General features: G+C 41.8%; 1 protein-coding gene across 3 annotated transcripts; it reads left to right on the plus strand.

The window, feature by feature from the left end:
- The first annotated feature begins 1,932 nt into the window (after nucleotides 1-1,932).
- Nucleotides 1,933-9,045, plus strand: bzw1a (basic leucine zipper and W2 domains 1a). 3 transcript variants are annotated; one of them, XM_035411435.1, is made up of 12 exons: nucleotides 1,933-2,045; nucleotides 3,479-3,552; nucleotides 3,668-3,844; nucleotides 3,927-4,021; nucleotides 4,426-4,491; nucleotides 4,621-4,756; nucleotides 5,625-5,734; nucleotides 6,016-6,186; nucleotides 6,431-6,577; nucleotides 7,061-7,199; nucleotides 8,030-8,152; nucleotides 8,654-9,045. In XM_035411435.1, exons 2-12 carry the CDS (start codon nucleotides 3,489-3,491, stop codon nucleotides 8,683-8,685), a joined length of 1,260 nt encoding a protein of 419 aa, XP_035267326.1. In that variant the 5' UTR covers nucleotides 1,933-2,045; nucleotides 3,479-3,488; the 3' UTR covers nucleotides 8,686-9,045. The 3 variants fall into 3 exon arrangements, with proteins under 3 accessions (XP_035267326.1, XP_035267327.1, XP_035267328.1); XM_035411436.1 differs by lacking the exon at nucleotides 1,933-2,045 and adding an exon at nucleotides 3,194-3,216; XM_035411437.1 differs by lacking the exons at nucleotides 1,933-2,045; nucleotides 3,479-3,552 and having other exon boundaries at nucleotides 3,767-3,844; nucleotides 3,927-3,932.
- The last annotated feature ends 12,938 nt before the right edge of the window (nucleotides 9,046-21,983 follow it).

Here is a 21,983-nt window from a genome sequence, read left to right on the forward strand (position 1 = left end):
CTGGAGCGGTGATGCCAGGAAGAGGACGCGAGTGTATTTTACTTTATTCGGTTTAATTTTACAGAGACAATACACATTGATAAACATATTAGTAAATGTGCCAGTTTAGTCAAAGTGGCCAATTTTCAACTGTAGTCCCTGGACAGATGCATTGACATTTTGCCAGGAGTCACAGTGAGGAGGATGGTTCAAGAGGCAACATTTTCTCCTCAGATAACATTCAGAGAATTGCAGAAGATGATTGCATCCTGGGATCACCGAATCTCCAAAAGTACGATTAGATGCCACGTCCAAGCCTACAAGCTAGTTGGAAGGCTAGCCAGAAGAAAGCCTCTGCTGTCATAAAATCACTAATGTAAGCACATGGAGTCTGCTAAATGTCACGGGAACTTTGCGTCGAACCAGGTTCTGTGATTAGACTCAGATAAGACAAAGTAGAGCTTTTTGGCAACAAACACCAGAGGTGGGTCTGGTGTAAAAAGAAACCCTTATTAGACCCTTATCTCCACTGTGAAGTACAATAGTGGATCTGTGATGTTGTGGGGCTGGTTTACTTCAAAAGGCCCTGGGAACCTTGTTAGGATACATTGCACCAACAAACACCAGGAGATTTTAAATAAAGAATCTGGCTGCCTCTGCCTTGAGGCTAAACCGGGGTTACGGCTGGATCTTCCAGTGAGACAATGAGCCAAAGCATACCATCAAATCCACACCAAAATGGATCACTGACCATAGAGCTTTTATAATGGTCATCCCAGTCGCCTGACCTAAACCCCGTTGAAAACCTGTGGGGTAAGCCGACGAGTAGAGTCCACAAGGGAGGACCAAGAAGGATCTGGAGAAGTTTTGTATGGAGAAATGGTCTCAGATCCCTATGCGTTCTCCCACCTCATTAAAGATTTTAAGATTCAGTGTTAAATAATTCTCATATTATTGAGCAGAGAAAACTTTTGATAAACAAAAAGTTGAATGCTATCCAGCATTTTTGCTATTGACAATGGCAATAATTCTTGAGGACCCAGTAACCAACCTTGTTATAGGCTACTTATTTATTTCATATTCATACCTACAAATTCAATAATACAAATACGTTTTTAATATTTGAAGACTTAGTCAAACAATACTGTTCTGACCCCTCCAATTCCAAAACGAAGGGGAAAAAACACGTTTTATTTTCTGTTTTGCTACCTTCTTGACAAATTTAATAATTTCCGTGAGTTTACGGATACACACGCCGTCTCAATGATCTAGCTGGCAGACAATAAATAAATAAATAACGTTACCGTCTCCATTCTCTGTATTATCGGCTGATATCGTAAACTACCGCATGCGTAGGATTGCGAAAGCACGTGACAGCAGGCGGTAGTTAGCTAACGTTTCCGATTGAACAGGGATGCCTAAACCTGTGAACACAGAAGAGTGTTTATAAAACATTTTAACAGATCAAAGCCCGTGTAAAAATGTGTCGAACACAGGGGGGAAATTAAGCATCGGAGGGGGGTTAAAAGACATCATGTCTACTTATATTCCCAAGTCTAAAGTATGATATGATATGAATATAAAGCTATTACAAAATTCGGAAAATTTTAGAATAACCTCATATGTGTATTAAAAATACCAACTACACAGGCGTAGAGATTGAAACTCGACAATACACACCTCGAACAATGGCCTCAGCCAAACAGATCCAGTTGAGAACATGGCAACTATGGGGAAAAAAGGAGGGGGGGTTTATTTAAAATGATTTTATTAGATAATAATATAAGTGTTTTAATCACATATCTTAATGTTCAATTGAATTAAATAAGTACATTTTTGTGAACGTTCATTTCCATATTGCGATGTATGCATTTAAATCTAACCATGCGTCTTTCTTAAAATCACAGTGCCCCCGTGCAAGTGTAAGGATCCACATTTTATCAGGCTTGCGCCGCCGCACTAAGTAATATTTTATTGTAGGTGATTTTTTTTGTTGGAGCAGAGGTTTAGAATCGTGTCGCAGTAATTTCTGGTTCTCCAACTGTTTGTGATCTGAATTAATTTCGGTAAGTCCCTTGTTATTTTTCTCGCATTTTGCTTTTGGTTATTTATATGAGATTGCTAATTTTTGTCTGAGTTTTCCTTCACTGCCATGTTAGTCCCGGCGGCAGGTCCACCCTACCAACCCAATGGAAATGTATGGCTAACTTTATGGCCTAGCGAGCCAACGAGGCAATTTAAAAGCCGGTCGTGGGACTGTAGTCGGGGCGTTATCATTCCATACAACATTATTTTTGGTCTAACGTTTGGATATAATATCCCAATCGAATTACTGCATTTTTAACGTTAATATTTTCGGCTTTTAACGTTGGTCTTTCTGCGTGAGCTAACGTTACCAGTTACCCTGGTAATGATGGGCCTATGGAGCGCATGTTAGCCGACAACTAATGTAGCTAATAGGCTACTTGGCGCTCAATTTGGTGTGTCCGGGATTTGACACCCTGATGCCGGCTAGCAGGGTAGATAGTCTGCTCTTCTCGGCTGATCTGGTTTGAGGAGTTTGCATGCTGACCAGGAAAGTACGGAAGCAGTGTGCTAGCTTGTTGGCTAACTTGGAAGCTGGAGTCAGTCGTGAGTTATGAATTACGTATTTGTCATTTAAATACCCGGCGAGGGTGACCATTGTTGGGCATTTTTTTTGCTAAGTTTGTTTACAAGTTATCCAGTCTCTAACATTAATATGACCCAATTAAATTGGATGACGCTAGCTAGATTCATTTTTTTATTTTTCTGAGGGAAACCTGTTGAAATTGGGATTGGACTAGGGTGCCTTGGTAGACACCAATTTCGTAAATGTGTGGCTTTGTGACATTTGCTTTTTGGGGACTTATCTTATAAAGTTCCAGTTGTATTTACCGAAACTCCATTACTGCGAAGCGTGTTGAAACAATGCCGTGAGTCGTCCTGCTCTGAGGCTGCGCAGTCGTGGCGACACCGTCGAATTCTGTGTGTTGGTGTGTTCCAACAGGATGTCTTGGTTAGAATATTTCCAGCGATTTGGACAAGAATGACCAAGATTCACTTAAGGGCTTTAATTTTAAACATCGACTAAGTATAGCTAAGCATTGATTTTCCCCCCCCCCCTTTTCTTTTCTTTCCCGTAAGTAGATGAGCGTGACCGACCGGAAGCGATGGGTTTCTGGGAAACGTAGTCCAAAGAGCACACCCTGCTTAATGGTAGCACACTAGCTAGCTCTCGACATTTGTGATCTGAGGTTCCTAAAACTTCCTGTTTATTTATCTGTTTTGTTTTATTTATTTTTATGTCGTCTGGTTTCTTCCAAGATAAGAGGATTACATTCCTCAACGGTCTAGCTAAGTTAACAAGGAGACTCTGCTGTGTATATTTGGGGCATTTTGAAATTTAATCCAGATGGCCGAAAGGATTTACTTTGTATCATCATGCTGTACTATTTTAATCTGTGTTTTTTGTTTGCAGGGTGTCTTTTATGAATAATCAAAAGCAGCAAAAGCCAACGCTAACCGGCCAGCGTTTTAAAACTAGGAAAAGAGGTAAGTTATTAGTTATGATTTTCTTTTACCATGTTGCATTTAGTTTTATCCAGTCACATTTTAGAAAGTGTGTTTGTGACGGCCCATTTTTGTCCTGTAAATCTTTCTTCTGTAGATGAAAAGGAGAGATTTGACCCTACTCAGTTTCAGGAAAGTATTGTTCAAGGTCTGAATCAAACTGGCACTGATTTGGAAGCAGTTGCGAAGTTCCTTGATGCCTCTGGCGCCAAACTTGACTACCGTCGCTATGCAGAGACCCTCTTCGACATCCTGGTGGCTGGCGGAATGCTGGGTGAGTGAGGCCCCCGATGCGTGCGTTTTTTCGTTTTCAGGCGTCCGTTCACAAGTCTAACGCAAGCTCTTTATTCTTGTAGCCCCGGGTGGTACTCTGTCTGATGACATGACCCGAACGGAGTTCTGTCTCTTCACTGCACAAGAGGACCTGGAGACCATGCAAGCGTATGCTCAGGTGGGCTTCTATTAGTGAGACCTTCCACGAGGGAATTTGAGTCCACTTATTTTTAGGGCAACCAGATGTCCACTTGGGCAGCTAAAGATTGGGAAGATATTTACCCTTTAGAACATTTTGTTCTAGAACATGGATGTAGCAATATGTGCTCAAATGCACAACTTTGGTTTAAACGCTTTGAGTGATTGCCTAATAGAAATCCTTCTCAGGACATTCACTAAAACCAAACTTGAGAGATGAGAAATATTTTCTATTCAAATGTGCTTGAATAGCAAATGTTTTAATTTGTCTGAATGAATTAAGTTTTCCCCCAGTATTTCAGGTCTGCCAGATCTAGATGAAGTGCTCTGTTGTACCAGCGAACTGTGAACTCACTGTCTTACCCATATTTTTCGACCTTGTAGGTTTTTAACAAACTAATCAGGCGTTACAAGTACCTGGAGAAAGGGTTCGAAGAGGAGATCAAGAAGGTGAGTCTGCTTTCAGTTTACACTATAAACTGTCCTGGAGAAGGATAATTAATTTAGTAATTATGTAGTATAATTGTTAATTCTGCTAATGGTCTTCCCCCCCCCCCCCCCCCCCTCTTCTTGCTGCAGTTGCTGCTGTTTTTAAAGGGTTTCACTGAGTCGGAGCGCAACAAGTTGGCGATGCTAACAGGCATCCTCTTGGCCAATGGAAACATATCTGCCTCCATTCTGAGCAGTCTCTTCAACGAGAACCTTGTCAAAGAAGGTGACCACCGCTTCTAGTGACTTTGGTGGGGAGGGATGCAAATTTTTAGGTCTGATTTATGTTGCTTGGAAGTGAGTATTGATTGACAATTAATACGTCAAGGTGAAAATGCATACACTTAAATTCTGCACTTCCACTGTAGAGCTGAAACCAGGCTGACTCATAATTCTGGTTCTGGTCAGTTTCTCCCTGGGTCCAGCCTTTCTGCTATCGGTGTTAACAGTATGAAGTCTGGCTCAAAAATGTAATATTTGAAGAGCTAAAGGGGACGATGGCATACCCGCGACAGGCAGATGCAAGTATGAATAATTTGGTGACTAGAAAGAAAAGTCTGAGGACAAACTAAGTTGGCTTGAAAAAGCCAAAATGGAATAAAAAGACTAATTCCCTTATTTAAATGTGTCGAAGTGCTGCTTGCTCTGTGAACTGGCTCCAGTAAATAACTTGCAAGAATTAACATTGTCGCCGCCTTCAGGGTGTGAACCGTAAAGAGAACAGTAAGTTCACATTTCAAGCCAACTTTAGCAGTTTTTGCTCCCTTGGTTGTAGATCACAGTAGTCACTCCAGTTGTGCCATGAATATGGAAGTCTGAATGGAAAGCCTTTATACTGGATCTTGGTGTAATTTAATTTTGGGGAGTCTTCATTGAACAAAAAATCAATCTGTCTTTGAATGAGCTCACGTCTACCAAGCTTATACTTTTTGAACGTAGCCTTGTATAACGTACAGTGTCCTCAGGCTTGTGTAGGCAGTCGTCCTCAAACCTGGCCTGTTGTGCAGTTCATATCATACACAAGTTCAGGTCTCTGCCGTTACCCTGATGTGCTCGTGAACAGAATTATATCTCTTCCTCCTCTGCCTCTCCAGGCGTTTCGGCCGCCTTTGCTGTGAAGCTGTTCAAATCATGGATCAACGAGAAGGACATTAACTCCGTCGCTGCCAGTCTGCGCAAAGTTGGCATGGACAACAGGCTGATGGTAATGGCTGCTTCCATTTCACATTGATCTCATCTCTTTCAAAGGGTGTCTCTCTCTCTCTCCTCTTTTGTGCCTTTTTGAATTGTTTACCTCACAGTTGGCAATTACATTTTTATGTTTATCCAAATGGATACATTTTGGTTTACTAGATGTAGTACAAATGCTTGTGCACCTCATAACATCGAGACAATGTACTTTCTTTTACTTCATTTTTTGTGTTCTTCAAAATTTTCTTTGAGGTTCCACTGAACCGTTCCTGTCTTTCTGTCCTTGTCTTATAGGAGCTGTTCCCAGCCAACAAGCGGAGCTGTGAGCACTTCTCAAAGTACTTCACGGACGCCGGGCTTAAGGAGTTGTCTGACTTCGCCCGGAACCAGCAGTCCATTGGCGCTCGCAAGGAGCTTCAAAAGGAGCTCCAGGAGCAGATGTCACGCGGGGACCCGTTTAAAGACGTGAGCCCCACCGCCATAGCGTAGCTCGGCATGCGCACGAGCTACTGAAATCCCTTTGTTTAGTGCGGCCATGTTTGTGGACATTTGACTGTAAAGAGGTCACTGTAAAGTGACGGCAATTATGAGTTTGTCTGAACCGTTGCCTTCCTTTTGGTAAAACTTGACTTCAACAATGCCCTTAGTTTTCCTAAATTAAGGTGAAATTGATTTAACTTATGTTGTTGGTTCTGCTCTCTCCCCACAGATCATTGCCTACGTGAAGGAGGAGATGAAGAAGACCAGCATCTCGGAGCAGACGATGATCGGCATCGTGTGGACCAGCGTGATGAGCTCCGTAGAGTGGAATAAAAAAGAGGAACTGGTAACTGAACAAGCCATCAAACATTTGAAGGTGAGCTGCAGCCTTGGCTTCATTTGAAATACGAGTCTGTAAATCTTGAGCCCAAGGTAAAGCATAAGGTTGGCCATGTTTGAGTGCTTTGTCCAGGACTTACTTACTATTTGTGCAACTTGTATTTGACCATTAGAGACTTTGACTTAATGACTGGCTATTTGAGACTGGGCTTGGGGTTAAATAACTATTACAATGCAACAAGTTGGATGTGAAGAGTATCTTCATGAAGAGAATTTCTTTCTTGGGGGATGCGTTATGACATAATTGTTTTAATTTGGCGTGTAATGCATTTATCGTTTTGGGTTTGGCTGTAACTGAAAAAGTTTTGGAAAAAATGCCCTTGTAAAAGGCTGGTTATCCTTTACCTGGATCTGAAGTTGCTTTTTAAAGCTCTTTGACTGGGACAGTGTGAACAGCCATTTATTAGTTTCGTTGTGATGTTTTTCCTGTGTCACTGACTCCGCCCTTCTTGTGTTTCAGCAATACAGCCCTCTCCTGAAGGCCTTCACCTCCCAGGGCCTCTCAGAACTCACCCTCCTGCTCAAAATCCAGGAATACTGCTATGACAACATCCACTTCATGAAAGCTTTCCAGAAGATCGTGGTGCTTCTCTATAAAGGTACGTTCTCTTGTGAAGTGTGCTCTTACCTGGTCATGAGTGGCAGCAGAGGAGGAGGGACCTGTTGGGTCCAGTAAGAAGCCAAACTCCTGACATCCTGATTTCATTTGAGACTGGGTTTAAAGTCACTGCAGTGAAGCCAAGCGCTAACGGTTTTAGTAGTTCTGCCTGTGTTAATAAATTCCAGAACTGAAATTTCTGCTCCGGAGGGTTGAAGTTCTTCACGTGGTCTAAAGAACCCTGAACAGAAACACTGGAGAGCGAAATGATTATTGAATGAAACTGAAATGTACAGATGTGTACGGTCTTTTTTTTTGACAGAAATTGACGGTCCTCTGCAAACAACTTTCAGAATGTAACTGTCATAAACTGCTGTCCTAAAATGTGCATAACTAGTACTGACTTTAAAATGTGTTCTGCAAATTGGAACATGCTGTTTTTTTTAAAGTTGCGCTTATTGATATTTTTCCTTTTTTAAAAACATTGAGAAGTCCTTGACCTCTGTATGTGGATTGGCTGTTTTTGGTTTGAAGCCATTTGGACCTTCTGCCAGCTGAACTGTAGTTAGCTGTGATTAGGGTGTGTTCCCGTTCCAGGAAAATGGTGTGAAGGGGGTATAAATCTGGTTGCATGCATGTGGTTCAGTGTGCACCCACCCATGCATTGTCCTTGAAAAGGCTAATGTTCCAACTTCATTATCTTTTGCCTGCAACCCAAGTTTCCTGTGAAAGATCTCTGTTTGTATGGATATTCGGTGTTTTATACGTTTTAGTGTGTGGACTGAGATACTCGGCCCTGTTTCCCTGAGTAACTCTCCTCTCCTTACGCAGCGGACGTTTTGAGCGAGGAGGCCATTCTGAAGTGGTACAGCGAAGCTCATGTGGCAAAGGGAAAGAGTGTGTTCCTGGAGCAGATGAAGAAGTTTGTCGAGTGGCTCAAAAACGCCGAGGAAGGTGAGCCCCACCCCCCCCACACACACACACACACACACACACACACACACACACACACAGACAGACATGCATGCCCTCTGTCAGGGATTCAGGTAACTGCTCTTCAGTCTGATTTCATGCTTTGTCAGGTGTTCAAGCCAAGTTAAACTATTAAACTACAGATTTTCTCTAGTATGCATGCGTTGCCATGATCTAGCTGGTTTTTAAAAGTACCTTTAGTTCAATCGCGTATCTTTGGACAGTTTTTACTTGGGGGGTACCCTGAATAGCTTGCCTTTAGGTGTGTGTGTGTGGTCGAACCTTTTGTTCTTCAGATATTCACTTTCAAAATGCTTTTTAAGTTCCACATAAATAATGCTTTTCAAGGATTTTCAAAAGGGTTTCGTTAAGTTGAGCGTTGATGCCGTTGGCAAAAGCATTCCGTATGAATGGGGGGGGGGGGGGGGGGTGTGGTCTGTGATGCAAAGGTGGGTGAGCTGAACATCTGTGTCTGTTTTTCAGAGTCCGAGTCTGAGGAAGAAGAAGCGGACTGAAGGCTGAAATGAATATGTGTGTTTTAAAATAAAGTAGCAGCAGGAGCAGTAGAACGTTTTGTTACAGAAGTGCTTGTCTTTCTATTTTTTTTTTTTTTTCCTTTTTTTTTTTTTCTATTCTACCTCCTATATTTTCAGCCGTAACATTTAGATGTAATTTAAGGGCTTGGTCATCCCAGTGATTTTTAACTCCGTTTTCTAAGCTAATAAAGTTTACACTTCAAATGGCATCAGTGGGTGAACCCAATGACTATGAATTCACATTTGGAAATCCTGACAGATTGACCCTGGCCAATGTTTTTTTTTTTTTTTAATTTTTTTATTCTCACACCCCCCTCAAAAAAAAAAAAAAAAAAAAAACATTCCATGTGAATTCCAACCCCACTGGCACCCTCAGAATTACTGTTTCTAATGCGTTGGGGTTCGCTTGGGTGTTCAAGTGATTTGAGTATGCCTTCTTCAAATGTTAAAGCGAGGCACTTTATCATATGTTTTTTGTAATGTAATTGCCTTTTTTTGCCAAAGGAGTAAGCCCTGCTTTATTTTCTTTTTACCCAGTATTAGGTATTGCTCTCGTCCCCCATTTTGACAACTGTACAAAAAATAATGCGGCAGTTTATCAAGGCACTGCTGGTGAGCGGCTTTGGGGGAGATGTGATTTTGATGAGTTTCTTAACATGCAGTGCTAGCTCACTGGTTAATTGTTTTTTTTTTTTTTTTTTCTCCCCCCCCCCCCCCTTTACCCTAATATCAATTTGACTTTTTAAGAAAATAAAGAGAATCAAAGTACTTGGTTCTGCTTTGTCTGTTTCTTTTGGACACAATAGATTAAATTGGTAAAGTGGTTCCTGTGCCCATTTGAAATGTCAGGGTCTTTAGGCAGTCAGTGCAGTAGTGTGTATCCATTGCATATTCCTGTTTGGGTTTTATTTGAAGTAGTTAATTTTCAAAATGAACATCTCAATCCCAAATGTAATTTTTTCTCTCCCCCCCCCCCCACAAATTGTTACCTGACCAGTATTTAACAGCATATCTAGTAGTCTGCTCTGTGGCACTAGAATGTATTCTTTGAATGAAATATTTTGGAAATTCTTTTATGGGAACTCTTATTTTCCTGGGGACTTCACATACTATTTTAGAACTTCAAACATACATACTCAGACCTAACTTTCAGTTTACACAGAGCTGTAAGAAGGCTGGCTGTCCAGTCTATTTTGACATTACAGTGTATTCCTTAAACTATAATGGCTGCAGTTGACCTGAAAGATATTTGTCGCCACCGTGTGGTAGAAGTCTTATTTGGGCTGAACCGGTGTTCTACTCATGGATTGGAACGTGGTTGTCTAGCAGTTCTGGCAAAATGCATTTTTAAAGAATTGAAGGCAGTGTTTAATGGTTTTTGTTAATGCAGTGATAATTGCCTGCTGATATTCTGGAAATCTTTGGTCTGTTTGAGGAAATAGCCAGAAGTCCACTCATGCTGGTGTAAAGTTTTGAGTGCATGTCAGTGCATATATTCTATCCACTCAGTCCCTGGTGTTGCATGTAGAAATGCTTATGATGTATTATTATTAAGTATTAGAGTTATTATGGCCAGAGTGTGGAATTAGCAATTATAAAAAAGTTTGAGCCAGATGCGGAGGTTGTGGCTGTTGCTCCTCAAGGGTTGAGGTGAAGGTTTACAGTGCGTTGGCCTGTGGATTGATTTGGTGTGAAAGTGTGTAGGAACTACTTAATGGCTCTGAAAATTGGCCGCTGTGCCAAGAATATCCACTAGATGTCTCCTGTATTGTTTTGTTTTTGTACAGGTGTGCAACAGATGTTCCTGTTGCACACCTGAGAAAATCATCTGTCAAATTATTTTGTGTGAAACTAACAAAAGCATGATTTGTGAACCATCTTGCTCTGAATGGATTGAATTTACTTCAATAGGGATATATTAACTGGCTGGTGTTTTGTATGCAAATCCTGTGTCTTATTGCATTTGCGGTTGTAATGTAATTGACACCCATGGGTTAATCATCTCAGAGTTGCTGTTTCTTTTGGTGCAGCCCTGGATGCTAATCAATACTCTGTCATAAGACTTTGCAGAGTAGTGTATGGAGTACTGATCGAGGGTCAGTTTTGCCCTTTAACTTACGCTGGTTAATGTTAGGCTATCGACTGGAGAAATTGGAACTCCTGCTGTGCGCCTAACTTTGGGCCCAGGTGGAATGCCTTTCTTGCTTTAGCTGTAATTTGTTATTTCATACAAGCATCTTAATTTTTTTTTAATTAACTGTACTAATAAGATGGAAAAGGAAAAAATGGTGTCTATTCCCAGAACTGTTCCACAAAGCTGTCTGTGAGCTGTGATAAGTGCGTGAGAGGCACTTCACTGCTCAAGTCAACATAGCAGAGGGGTTTTTCTTTAAATTAGGAATTTAGGAAAGGTTGTGTTTCCTCAGCCAATAGCAGGCCTCTGAAACAATTTGCACAAGCCTGTTAAGTGTCCTGGAAACTAGCAGAACCTTGCAAGCTTGCATCAGACCACTCATCTGCTCGTTGTTCTCAACCAATTAGGTTTTTCTGCATCGCCGTTACATAAGGTTAAATTAGGGTCTCATCACATATAGCTAATATAATCAATCTTTGTGAATGTTTCCTTTGGGTTGAGAAGATATGTAAAATTGAGCCTGATCCATCTTTCTTTTCTGGGGAAATGCATTTTGTTACCGAATATTTACACACAATTTAATACACAGCATACAGAAAGATTCGGCGGACATTTCGGATAAAGTGTTCTGCCTTTATTTTAAAGCTGTATGCATTGACTATAAAACCGTGTACCAAAACACAGGCTGAACTGATGCTGATTCATTTTGTTCTCACTGGGGTCACCCATGCGTTTAGTGTGCACATCACACACGCTGGTTGGCACAGGAAGTGTTGTGCTGTCAGTACTTCTGGTCCTCTCTGTCATTGGCAGAGGGCTTATTTGTGCTGTCCTGAGTGATGCCACTCCCCTCACTGAACATCTTCCACATCAGGAATGGCTTTTGGAGTCTTTAGAGGTCTAAATCAAGGAGGATACAAACTCACCCTGGAAGGCAGCTGTGCCTTCAGGTTTTTCTGGCTGCCAATTAAGGCCTTCAGAACAAGGTGTGTGGATTCCTCAGTCAAGCAGCTTGAATGAGTCGCCACTGCTGAAACTGACAAAAAAAAAAAAAAAGAAGAAAAAAACCCACAGAGACTGCCTGCGAGGACTTGATTCTGACGCCCACGGTCTAAATGCACCACCCTCCGCCGAGACCTTGTGGGGACTCAGACGCGTGACCTTTGACCTCCTTCATTTCACAGTCGGGTCCATTAGTACGTCCGTCTGTAACCCTCCGCCCCCTGTTGGTGACACGTTGGTTGTGTTTCTCCTTTTTCCCCACATTCCTTTTCTGCGCTCAGTAGTGCTCATTTCATTCGTGTCATGTTTTCCCCTTTGGGCAAGCTGTACTGCAATTCAGTACAAAGGTAAAGGCCTATTTTATAAAAGACAGCCGTGCACACAATTTCATACGCAACACTCATTTCCCGATATTCAGTTACAAACATGCATAATGCATTTGCCGAGGTATGACGTTTCAATTTAGATGTGCTGGGTCTATACCCCGTTTCAACTTTATTTAATATTGCTTGTGCGTGTGTGTTGATCATTGTGATGGAAGACACAGCATGTTTCCTGGATTTCAGGATTTCCAGGTTCATTATGGATGTTAAAGTCCACATACTTTGTCTGTGGGAAATTGCATTTCCACATATATCTAATAAAAATTGAGACAGGCTTATGATCTCATTAGAATTCATTGCATTACATATATTTTACTGCAGGGATATTGGTATTATATTATTAATAAAGAGCCGTTGAGGTAATAACATAGATGAATCGCCCCAAAAGTCAAGTATCGGAGGGACATTTGGATTGATTTCAGCATTGTTTCTTTATAGCAGACCATTACCCACGCCATCATCTACAATGCGGTATTCTCATTTAAATATTGATTTACTGTAACGCGGCTGGGTTTGGACCCAGAAATATGCAAGTTCCAATTCCAGGTGGAGCTGTGCTGTTCTAAAATTCAACACGGTGCTTAACCAGCATGCTCTGAGCATCATCATTATCAGTGCTTAGCTGATGTACTTTTCCAGGGCAGCCCACATTGAAGATTTTATGTATTACCCGTTTATATACCTAGAGATTTTACTGCAGCAATGTAGGTTATGCACGGTTCTCAAGGGTGTAGCAGCCATGTCCTGCATGGGAATTAAACCTACAGTCTTCTAACCCAGTTCTTTCTAATAAACATGCTAAGAATTTTGAAAATGAATTTCCTGAGGGCCCATTAAGCTAGAGCCAGACCACACAGTTAACTCGGGGGAAACTGTTTTTTCTTTCTTTCTTTCTTTTTTTTTTTTAAACCAGGCAGATCTGGAATTCAGTAGATAGTTCTCATATTATTAGCAGTAAAAAGTACATGTTTTCATATTTTTTGATATTTGCAACCTCACCAGCATGTCTTCTTAAAGAAAGCCCTCTTGTCAAAATGTTTATCGGAAATGTGTGCTATAAAAATAGCATTGTGATGCTGTGAACTAGTTCCAGCAGGCTGATGTGTTAGTCATAGCATTGCCGGGGGATAGAAGGAAAGTTTCAGTTTATCATAGGGCTGGGCTGACGTGGTTTGTACTGAGGCTAAGCAGGGCTGGGTTTGGGTGGTACTGAAGCTAGACAGGGTTGGGCTTGGTTTGTACTGAAGCTAAGCAGGGCTGGGCTTGGTCAGTAATTGATTCTAAACAGGGTGGGACTTAATTAGTACTGAAGCTAAGTGGAATGTGGCTTGTTTAGCACTGACTTGTGTAGTACTGAATTTGAGCGGGGCTGGGCTTGAATAGCACTGAGTCTAAGCAGGGCTGGGCTTTGTTATTAGATGAGACATAAATTGTGGAGAAAGCATTACTATTCGAAGAGGTTTTAGTGGGCCAGTAGGGGGTGGGACCAGCTAGAAATCCGGCATTGAAATGCCAAAGCATCCCATCGGGTTGGACATTAAACCAAGGTCCTGACTCTGGTCATTAAGGATCCCATGGCACTTCTTGAAATAGTATGGGTTTTAACCCCAGTGTCCTAGTTAAATTCCCATGACACTGGCTCTCTGCATCTGGCCACCTAATCACCCCCTACATCCAACTGGCTAAACAAACCCATGTAATCCTTGCCCACATCCCAGCATTCACTGCAGAAGAGTCCTCAGTTGTTGTTGACCTATCTGGTTGAATAAAGCTACTTTTAACAAAGAAGTGAATCAAGTATTCCCTGCCTAACCCAGAGACTCTTGTCCATTAGATGCTTGCCCCCCTGCCTGTGCTTTCCATCTAGGTATGAGAGCTGATGGATTGTAGAAAAAAAAGGAGTGCCTGTTGGTTGCATGCATTTTAGAGGGCATACATTTCCCAGTGTGCTCTCTACAACTGATAGAGGACAGGGTGAGCTGAGAGCTCTTGATTTTTTCTGTTCAGTTTTCCTCTATAAAGCCTGCAGAAGCTCCTCTACCCTTGTTAATACATTGACACGAGCACCTTACACAAAAAAATATAGCATTTACTATGGTTTTGTTTGCTGAGACCTCCTTTTTATTGGATTTCTTACCCACTGCCTTCTGATCTGTCACTTTGGTGCAAAATGAGGTGTGGGAATCTGTTTTGGCTTTATTACGGGATGGTGCTGCAGCACTAGCTGATGTCCCAGCATGCACATATGCCACTCAGAGTTGCGCACCGCGGTTGTGAACAGCACTGAAGGCAGACACTTTGATTGTTTCGTGAAAAATGGCAGTGGGTCCATCCGGTATGATCCACTTGTGGATACGCCAGTTAGTCCCCTGGTATTCCCAGCTAGAATTATGTTACACAAGGCAAGTACTGAGTTTTATTGGATGCAATGTATTGACAAGCACATTAAATAACAGAACATTCAGCCTAGCATGGTATTTAGGGGCCTGTGTATTATAGTACCAGTATTTGGGCCAATGAAATATGCTACTTCTGCAGTGATCCTTATGGAATATGGATTCCACACACTGTTTTGGAGCACCACAACTTCATCATTATGATTATAAAACAAAGTGTCACACGGATAACCAACACAGACAAAGCACCACACATAAAATAGCAAACACTGAAAAAGCACCCCCCACGGATAAACAACGTCCAGACTAGAACAGCCACTTCAAACGAACTTGTCGAGTGTTATCCTTTACCTTAAATGGCTGTTTGCTTGATTCTCTTAATGAGTTTCCAGCCAACTCTTAGGACCAATAAAAAGCCTGTAATACACAAGCAGTCTATTAGGGGATCCATTGCCACAAGTTTTATTCATATATTTCATCAAACCTTTGATAAATAAACTTTTAACTGGTTGCTCATGATCGGCCCCTATGCACAATGGCTAGAGTAATAAATCAAATCAAACACATACGTTCCACTGTATTTAGTGCAAAAAGGTGTGTGTGTGTCCTAAATGTGTTACTTATTTACATGTTGTGCACATTAATCTTGGGAAACGCATTGTTATTCATCATAACAGTAATGCAAAACTGAAAATGACAGAGAGAACGAGGGGCGAGAATAGAAGTCAAGTCAGAAGAGCAAATAAATGGTGAATACCTTCGGCATTACATAACTGGAACATCTCTACATTAGATGTCTTCACTGTACATGACAAGTAACTGTAAAATTCTACAGTTTAGGTCACACTTCAGTTCAAATAGGTGAGTAGAAGGTGAGTCCTTACTGGCAACACTTTGCTGATAAGAGACATTTCATTCCAGTAAAGTGATGATTTTTGATTGATTTGTTACACGTCTGCCATTTCTGAATAATACCCAGAGTGAGTAGCCACTAGATGGCAGTAAGATACTAATGAAACATATATTTTTGATCGCAGCCATGAAAACCTATACACACACACATATATGTGTGTGTGTGTGTGTGTGTGTGTGTGTGTGTGTGTAGGTTTTCATGGCTTCATATATATATATATATATTGTGTGGTGAAATTTGACCTTCAGATGGAACAATAAAAATTGTTTCTTTTTTGCAGTTTTGATATGTTCCATACATTACAAGTACACATACCTTACATACTTCTTAAACATTTTTATTTATTCATACAAATTTTATTTACACAAAAGCACCTCCAATACAAGATGATATGCTGTCAAATAGCACGCCTTTCAAAATCAGAAAGTTAAGTCTTCTGAGCTGTCTAACACACAGCTGACAGGTAGTGACAAATGGACAAGAGAATCTTACTGTTAAACTTTAAAGCAATGGTATTGGTTTATCTTGCATGAAATCCCCTGAGGGGTACGGATCTGTCTGTGCCCTCTTCTCAAATGGTCGACACAAATGTTCCACAGGAGCTCTCATACAAAAGCCTGTATGTGCAGTCATGAAGTGCCTTGTTTTACCAGTTTATGGGATTTGTATGAATGTTTTTTGTACATATATAATGGACAAGATGGAAACACCTGCATAAAGTCACTTAACATGGTGTTAGGCCACCACGTATGGCCAATACAGGCTTCTCGGTCACCGTATTTATGGGATATCCTGGTAGCATTTCTCTCATGCTTAGTTGTTGCTAATGAAAAATGCTGTTGCAGGCCTCTTTCCAGGATATTGCATGAATACGGTGCCCAAGAAGCCTACACTGTATGAACGACGTCAGCCGTGTCTGCCTCGTGTCCTTTGTCTGTCTGCTTGTGCTCCATGGATAAGTTTACGAAAACTAGACTGGGAATAACGTGAGCCACATAATTACCGAACCACCAGCTCTCGGTTGGCACCAAGTATGCGTTCATACATTTGTTGAGTTTTCCGGTCAGCTGCTCTGCGGTCGATTGCCCATTTTGCCTTGTACTTTGAATTCCTGAGCGGATATCACAATCCTGGGCTGTGCTCTTTCACCCACTGCTGCTCTTTGCAGAATGTCTCATTCCCTCTGAGTTCTGAGCTTACATCACCTTAGTTGCTCATAAAACATTTGCAAGTCGAGTCGTCCTGGTCACTAACACTCCTGTTAAATGTGCCGCCACTTCCGAAGTCATCCAGACCTCATCTTACAGCCATTCCAGCCGTAATTATTGGCAACCGGACCTGTGTGCCATTTTTAAGACATGGCCCTATGAATGCAGGGATACCGTTTGGTTCTTAAGTGGATGAGCCATTCTTTGCAGTAGCCTCTGCTCTGCATATGCTGGTTGTTCTTCATTTACCGAAGTCCATCTTTTGTCCATTAAACGTACAAATGCACATGTATCATTAATACACATGTATAGATGGATAGATAGGCGTGTTGTGGGTCAGACTTTTATAACTTGAGTGCTGCTACAGCATTATGTTGTTTGCTTGGTGACTGTTTCTCTCTGTGCAGTTAGTTGAGACTGAAAGTAGTTTTAACAGAAGTGCACATCGATGCACAATACACAAGCTACTGAACACACTCTATCTTACTCTCTGTAGACATTCAGATCTTGAGTCCTCTCACACATTTCTCCATGGATCGCGTGGTGTGCCACAAACTGGCTTTTCACAAAACAACTCCACGGCACACACAGAGGACATCATTAGGAGAAGAGCCAGGCTCCTGTATAGTAACAGGGGAGAGAGCCGCTCCCCCCCTCGATCTGCGATTTCTGCGCTTCACAAGTCTGCTGTTGTCAACCTCACCTGTCACGCGCCTGTCACCGGCGAGTTTCCTGTAAGCCATCACACAGCTGGTGTTCTCCCGTGCGCTCTTCGCCGTGGCGATTTACACCCTAACAAGGTGGAGTGACGCGTGACACCAAGCCTGTGAAACGTATCACGGCTGTGTATCTGTGCTTATGCGAGGCAGTTATCGCTAAAGAGCTTTTCTAAATGTTTGGATTTCGTTCAAACGTTTGTACTCTGATTGCACACGCTGAAGGGGCAACTCTGGCTTTTTAGACACGGTTGTAATATAATGCGCAAATATGTTTGCCGCATGCTGACGAACCAAAATAACGGATGTTATTTTGCAATTTTCAGTTTGTTTCATTTCAATTTTATCTCTATAGTGCTTTTTACAGTGGAAATACAAAATACAATTGGACCAAAAAAAGTGAGCAATTGAGATAAAGAAAACTCCACAGTGGGAAGAAAAACACGCAAACAGTGACGAGGAGGAGATCTCAGGAGGAACCTGGCTATGGAGGGGGAACCCATCCTCTGTTGGCCTGGTGTAATAGTTAAGATGGAATGAATGGAAACAGAAATGTAATGAGGGATCTAACAAAGCAAACAATAAAAATGGGTTGGACAGGAAACAATCAGACGTAGTCGAATTAGCTGGTAAAATAGGTAGTCCAAACAGAGATGTGTAGTAATATGCGATTCAGAGGAGCGTGGTGATGTATCTAGGCCCTCAGGTTGTGTCATGGCGTGGGCTTGCACCAGGAGAGGGACGAGACTAGAGCACTCTGCCAACTTAGGGCGGGGCAAACGGCAGAAGCCTCTGGAAAGTACATAGTGAAGGGAAGAATGATTAGGCACTCTATAATTATGAAATTGACTGCTACATATGTAGAGAACTGAGTGTAATATGAAAAAGCCCCAGTGTGCCATGCTATGGCAGCATATCTAAAAGATATGAGGGAAGGAGGTATACACAACCATGACCTGTGATCCTGAACAGGCAGAACTCCACAAGACAAAGAACAGCAGACTTGAGCGTTCGTATTTTCCCTTGCCAGGGCAACAGCACAGTCAGCTCAGTTCACGTAACAGCCCTATGGTCCTGGATGTCCTTCCCGGACATCTTTAACAAAAGGATTGCCTAAAGAGGTAAGTTTTGAGCCTATACTTTAAGGAGAGAGAGAGAGAGCATGTCTGAAGCTGAACATGCAAAGGGAGGTTATTACATCAGACAGGAGCTCTGTCAAAGAAGGCTCTGTCCGCCATTGTAATACTTGCCATTTTCAATTAATCAGCACCTTGCGAGCAAAGCGATGCTGGAGGAGAATAGAGGTTTTATTAAGAAGTATTTTCTTAATTGCCTCCTGATTGGATCTTCCCATTAGTGTGATCTCATTGACCTTGTGGTTCACACAGACAAAAGCTCAGCCATAAAATCAAGGATGGTTATGTTCCCAGAGAAATATCTCTCAAAGAGTTGAGCCCTCCTGATTCTATCCACTACGCATCTAAGTGAGCCGTCGATGATTGGTCACATCTGTAAGCCATCAGTTATGACTCTTTTAGAGGATACTTCACTTTTGGGAGTTTTTTTCCCCCTTTCTATTATTTAAGTTTCAGTGTATGTTTTTGATTCATCCAAATAATTTTTGTGTACATTGACAGATATTTTACACATAGAATTTCTGACAAGCTGACAACTTTACAATATCTAATATAGGGCATTCAGGCAATCATGTCAAGTGTGCCACAAAGGAAAGCTACAAGATATTAGCTGATGTGGTGTTATGCATCCAGAGGCTATACATATAAACAGTTTAATTTGTTAGCAATTTTTATCGATAATAAACATAAAAATCAGTTTTTATATTGTGCTGGAACTTCTCTTTTTCAGTTCTCAAGCCACACAAGCTCTTCCCTGCCAAAGACCCATGTAACAGGGTAGTTACCAGGATTTTCTTCAAGAGGTGGCCAGCAGGGTCAGACTATTGGCAACAGTGACATTAGTCAATGATAATGAGCTAGGAGTAAAAATAGGGGTGGCACCTGGGGTGGCCAATCAAATTCCAGTGGTGGCCACCCTGGCCATTGGACACGCCCCTGCCATGTAATAATGCTTTGTATTGAAAGCCACTCTACAATTTCCTTGAGTGTAGGTTGAATGGCCATCCAAATTAGTTCCAAACAAGAAAAATAATTATAATGATAATGTTGTGTTTTGAATAATAATAAGCCATACACAAGGACATTATTATTGTGGAGGCACAACAATGCTATGCAATCTGGTGTGGAGTTATTTAAAATATATTTTCTTGCTTTAGACCACAAACCCTGGATGTCCGGATACCCTCCATTTTAAAGCTGGCAGGTCATCAGAAACTTCTCAAAGTGGCTATTATAACCTTATCCGCACACAAACATAAAACTCATTATAAAATTGAAATAATATCAAACCTCTCCAGAAATTGAACTATACATTTAACCATTAATTCAATCAGGGGAGAAAGATGTAAATTGTGTATAATTTGAGGTCATTGTGCCTGAGAAGGTGATGAGTAGGGAGGGATTTCATCATTCATTATCCAGAAATGAGCAGAAATAATATTAACTGCTCATCACTGCTGTCCCTTCCCTCTGATTGCTATTATACCGGTCTCTAGTTCTTGCAATAGCCTCCACAATTGACTTGGATATATCTGTGACTTAATTTATTTTCAAGGTCAATGTTAAATGGTATAAGGACTTTTCTGTCTCGGTATATGGACTTATCGCTGTGAATGAGAGTATCTGCCAGATGCCTAAATGCGTGTGTCTGCACAAAAGCAAGGGGAAATTTATATTTAAACATTTGTTTTACATTTGTTTTTATAATGAGACAGTGACGGCAGGTTAATTGCTTTGCTGCCATCCAGAGTGCTTGTTCTTGCTTCACTGTATCGGCGAATCCAACGAAGTGCAGTTGTTGCGATGTGCTCTGTTTGCACTGTAAGAGAAGCTAAAGAACCCCTGTGCCCCTCTTGGGAGATCTGCTCCGTATGTAGGGGGTTTAGCTGACATTCCCTTTGAATATTCACATTACCCAGCACTGACAGGAGGCAAAAGTGCAAGTCACCATTTCCTTTCACCACTACTCTGACGTGACCCTGAAATGAATGCAGTCACTGACGCACTGAAACCAATCGGGGAACGAGAGAAGCTTTCGCAGGACCAAATAAGGAATTCCTGTTCTATTGGAGTCTAGGGTGTGATTTAATAAAAATAATAAAGACCACCTGGCTCTCACAAGCACCCTTTGGTGGCAGAGAAAGGGAAATCAGAAAGCATGTCTGAGTGTATCATCGGAAACGAGGAGACACTTTCTTTAGGAACAATATTCAATTGCTGCTTTGGCTCTGGCAATATGGGATTTGAAGAGGGACATTTGCAGTACAATTCAATGGTGCAGAACCAGGTTCCCAGGACAGGAAACCAAAGGTGTGCCACAGAATAGCTTGCACAGCATCCTGTATGCCCATCCTACATGCAGGAACGCCTGCCTCATTCCACCTTAACAAACCAGCTTTCTCTCTCGTTAAATTTCCGTCTCCGGCTTTCTCTCGCTTAATTGTCCGATAAAACTGCAAAGCCGGCGCCTGCGGCCTCCCCTAACCGTTGCTTTTGGAGCATTCAGCACCCTTGGTTTACAGCTGGAGGGAGCGCCTCCCCTGCCCTTCCCCAGCGGATACAAACACGCTTAGCGCTCAGCTCCTAAGGTATCATATGCACCGAGAGGGGCCGGTGGTTTTAGCAACCATTAGACTTTCTCAGAGCATGACATGTCAATCTGACATTGGAGAAAAGGTATAGACACTGAGGAGTGCCAGCACCTCGCAGCTCTCTGGTCCTTCCATTGCTATAAACTCTAGCAAAAGAATAAGCAGGCAGTTGTGTTTTGAACACAGCCAAAATCTTGCAAAGTCTCAGATTTGTTTTATTTTGTCCCCGATCTGGAGCAAACAGAACTGCTTTTAGAATCAACAATACATGTTCATCAGTATGAAATGCTAAGGCTGCCCGTTCAGAGCAATGTCATTGAGTTTTTAGCATGACTTTACTCGCCAGTTTGCATGTTTTGATTGCAAACATTACTAAAGCAATGCAGAAAAACCATTTGCCAGCTAGTGGAATCAGAGAGTTTTCTCCTTAGAAAAACAGTGGGAGGCAGGATCCCATCAGTTCACTGAACATATCTGTCTGAAGTGTGAGTCTCCTGAGCGACATAACGAGGAAAATCAATTTACGTTAGTTCTGCAATCAGTGGAACTGACAAAGCTTTTAAAGTCAATCTGACTTCCTAGGACAGCTCTTCCAGACCCCACTGTAAAAACAACCACCCTCCCCCCCCCCCCACCCCTTAAAAAAACACTGCATCTCAAATCACAAATGCCTTAGACTGTGGCTCCATTGTGTTTCTAAGCCCACCAGGCACATCTACAAGCATCTGTATCCACTGAAAAATCTTTTTGGTGAGACAAAAACGTCCACTTCCACTGTGTTTGAGCTTCTATTACTTT

The sequence above is a fragment of the Anguilla anguilla genome, chromosome 3 (assembly GCF_013347855.1).
Source record: "Anguilla anguilla isolate fAngAng1 chromosome 3, fAngAng1.pri, whole genome shotgun sequence".
NCBI lineage: Eukaryota > Metazoa > Chordata > Actinopteri > Anguilliformes > Anguillidae > Anguilla > Anguilla anguilla.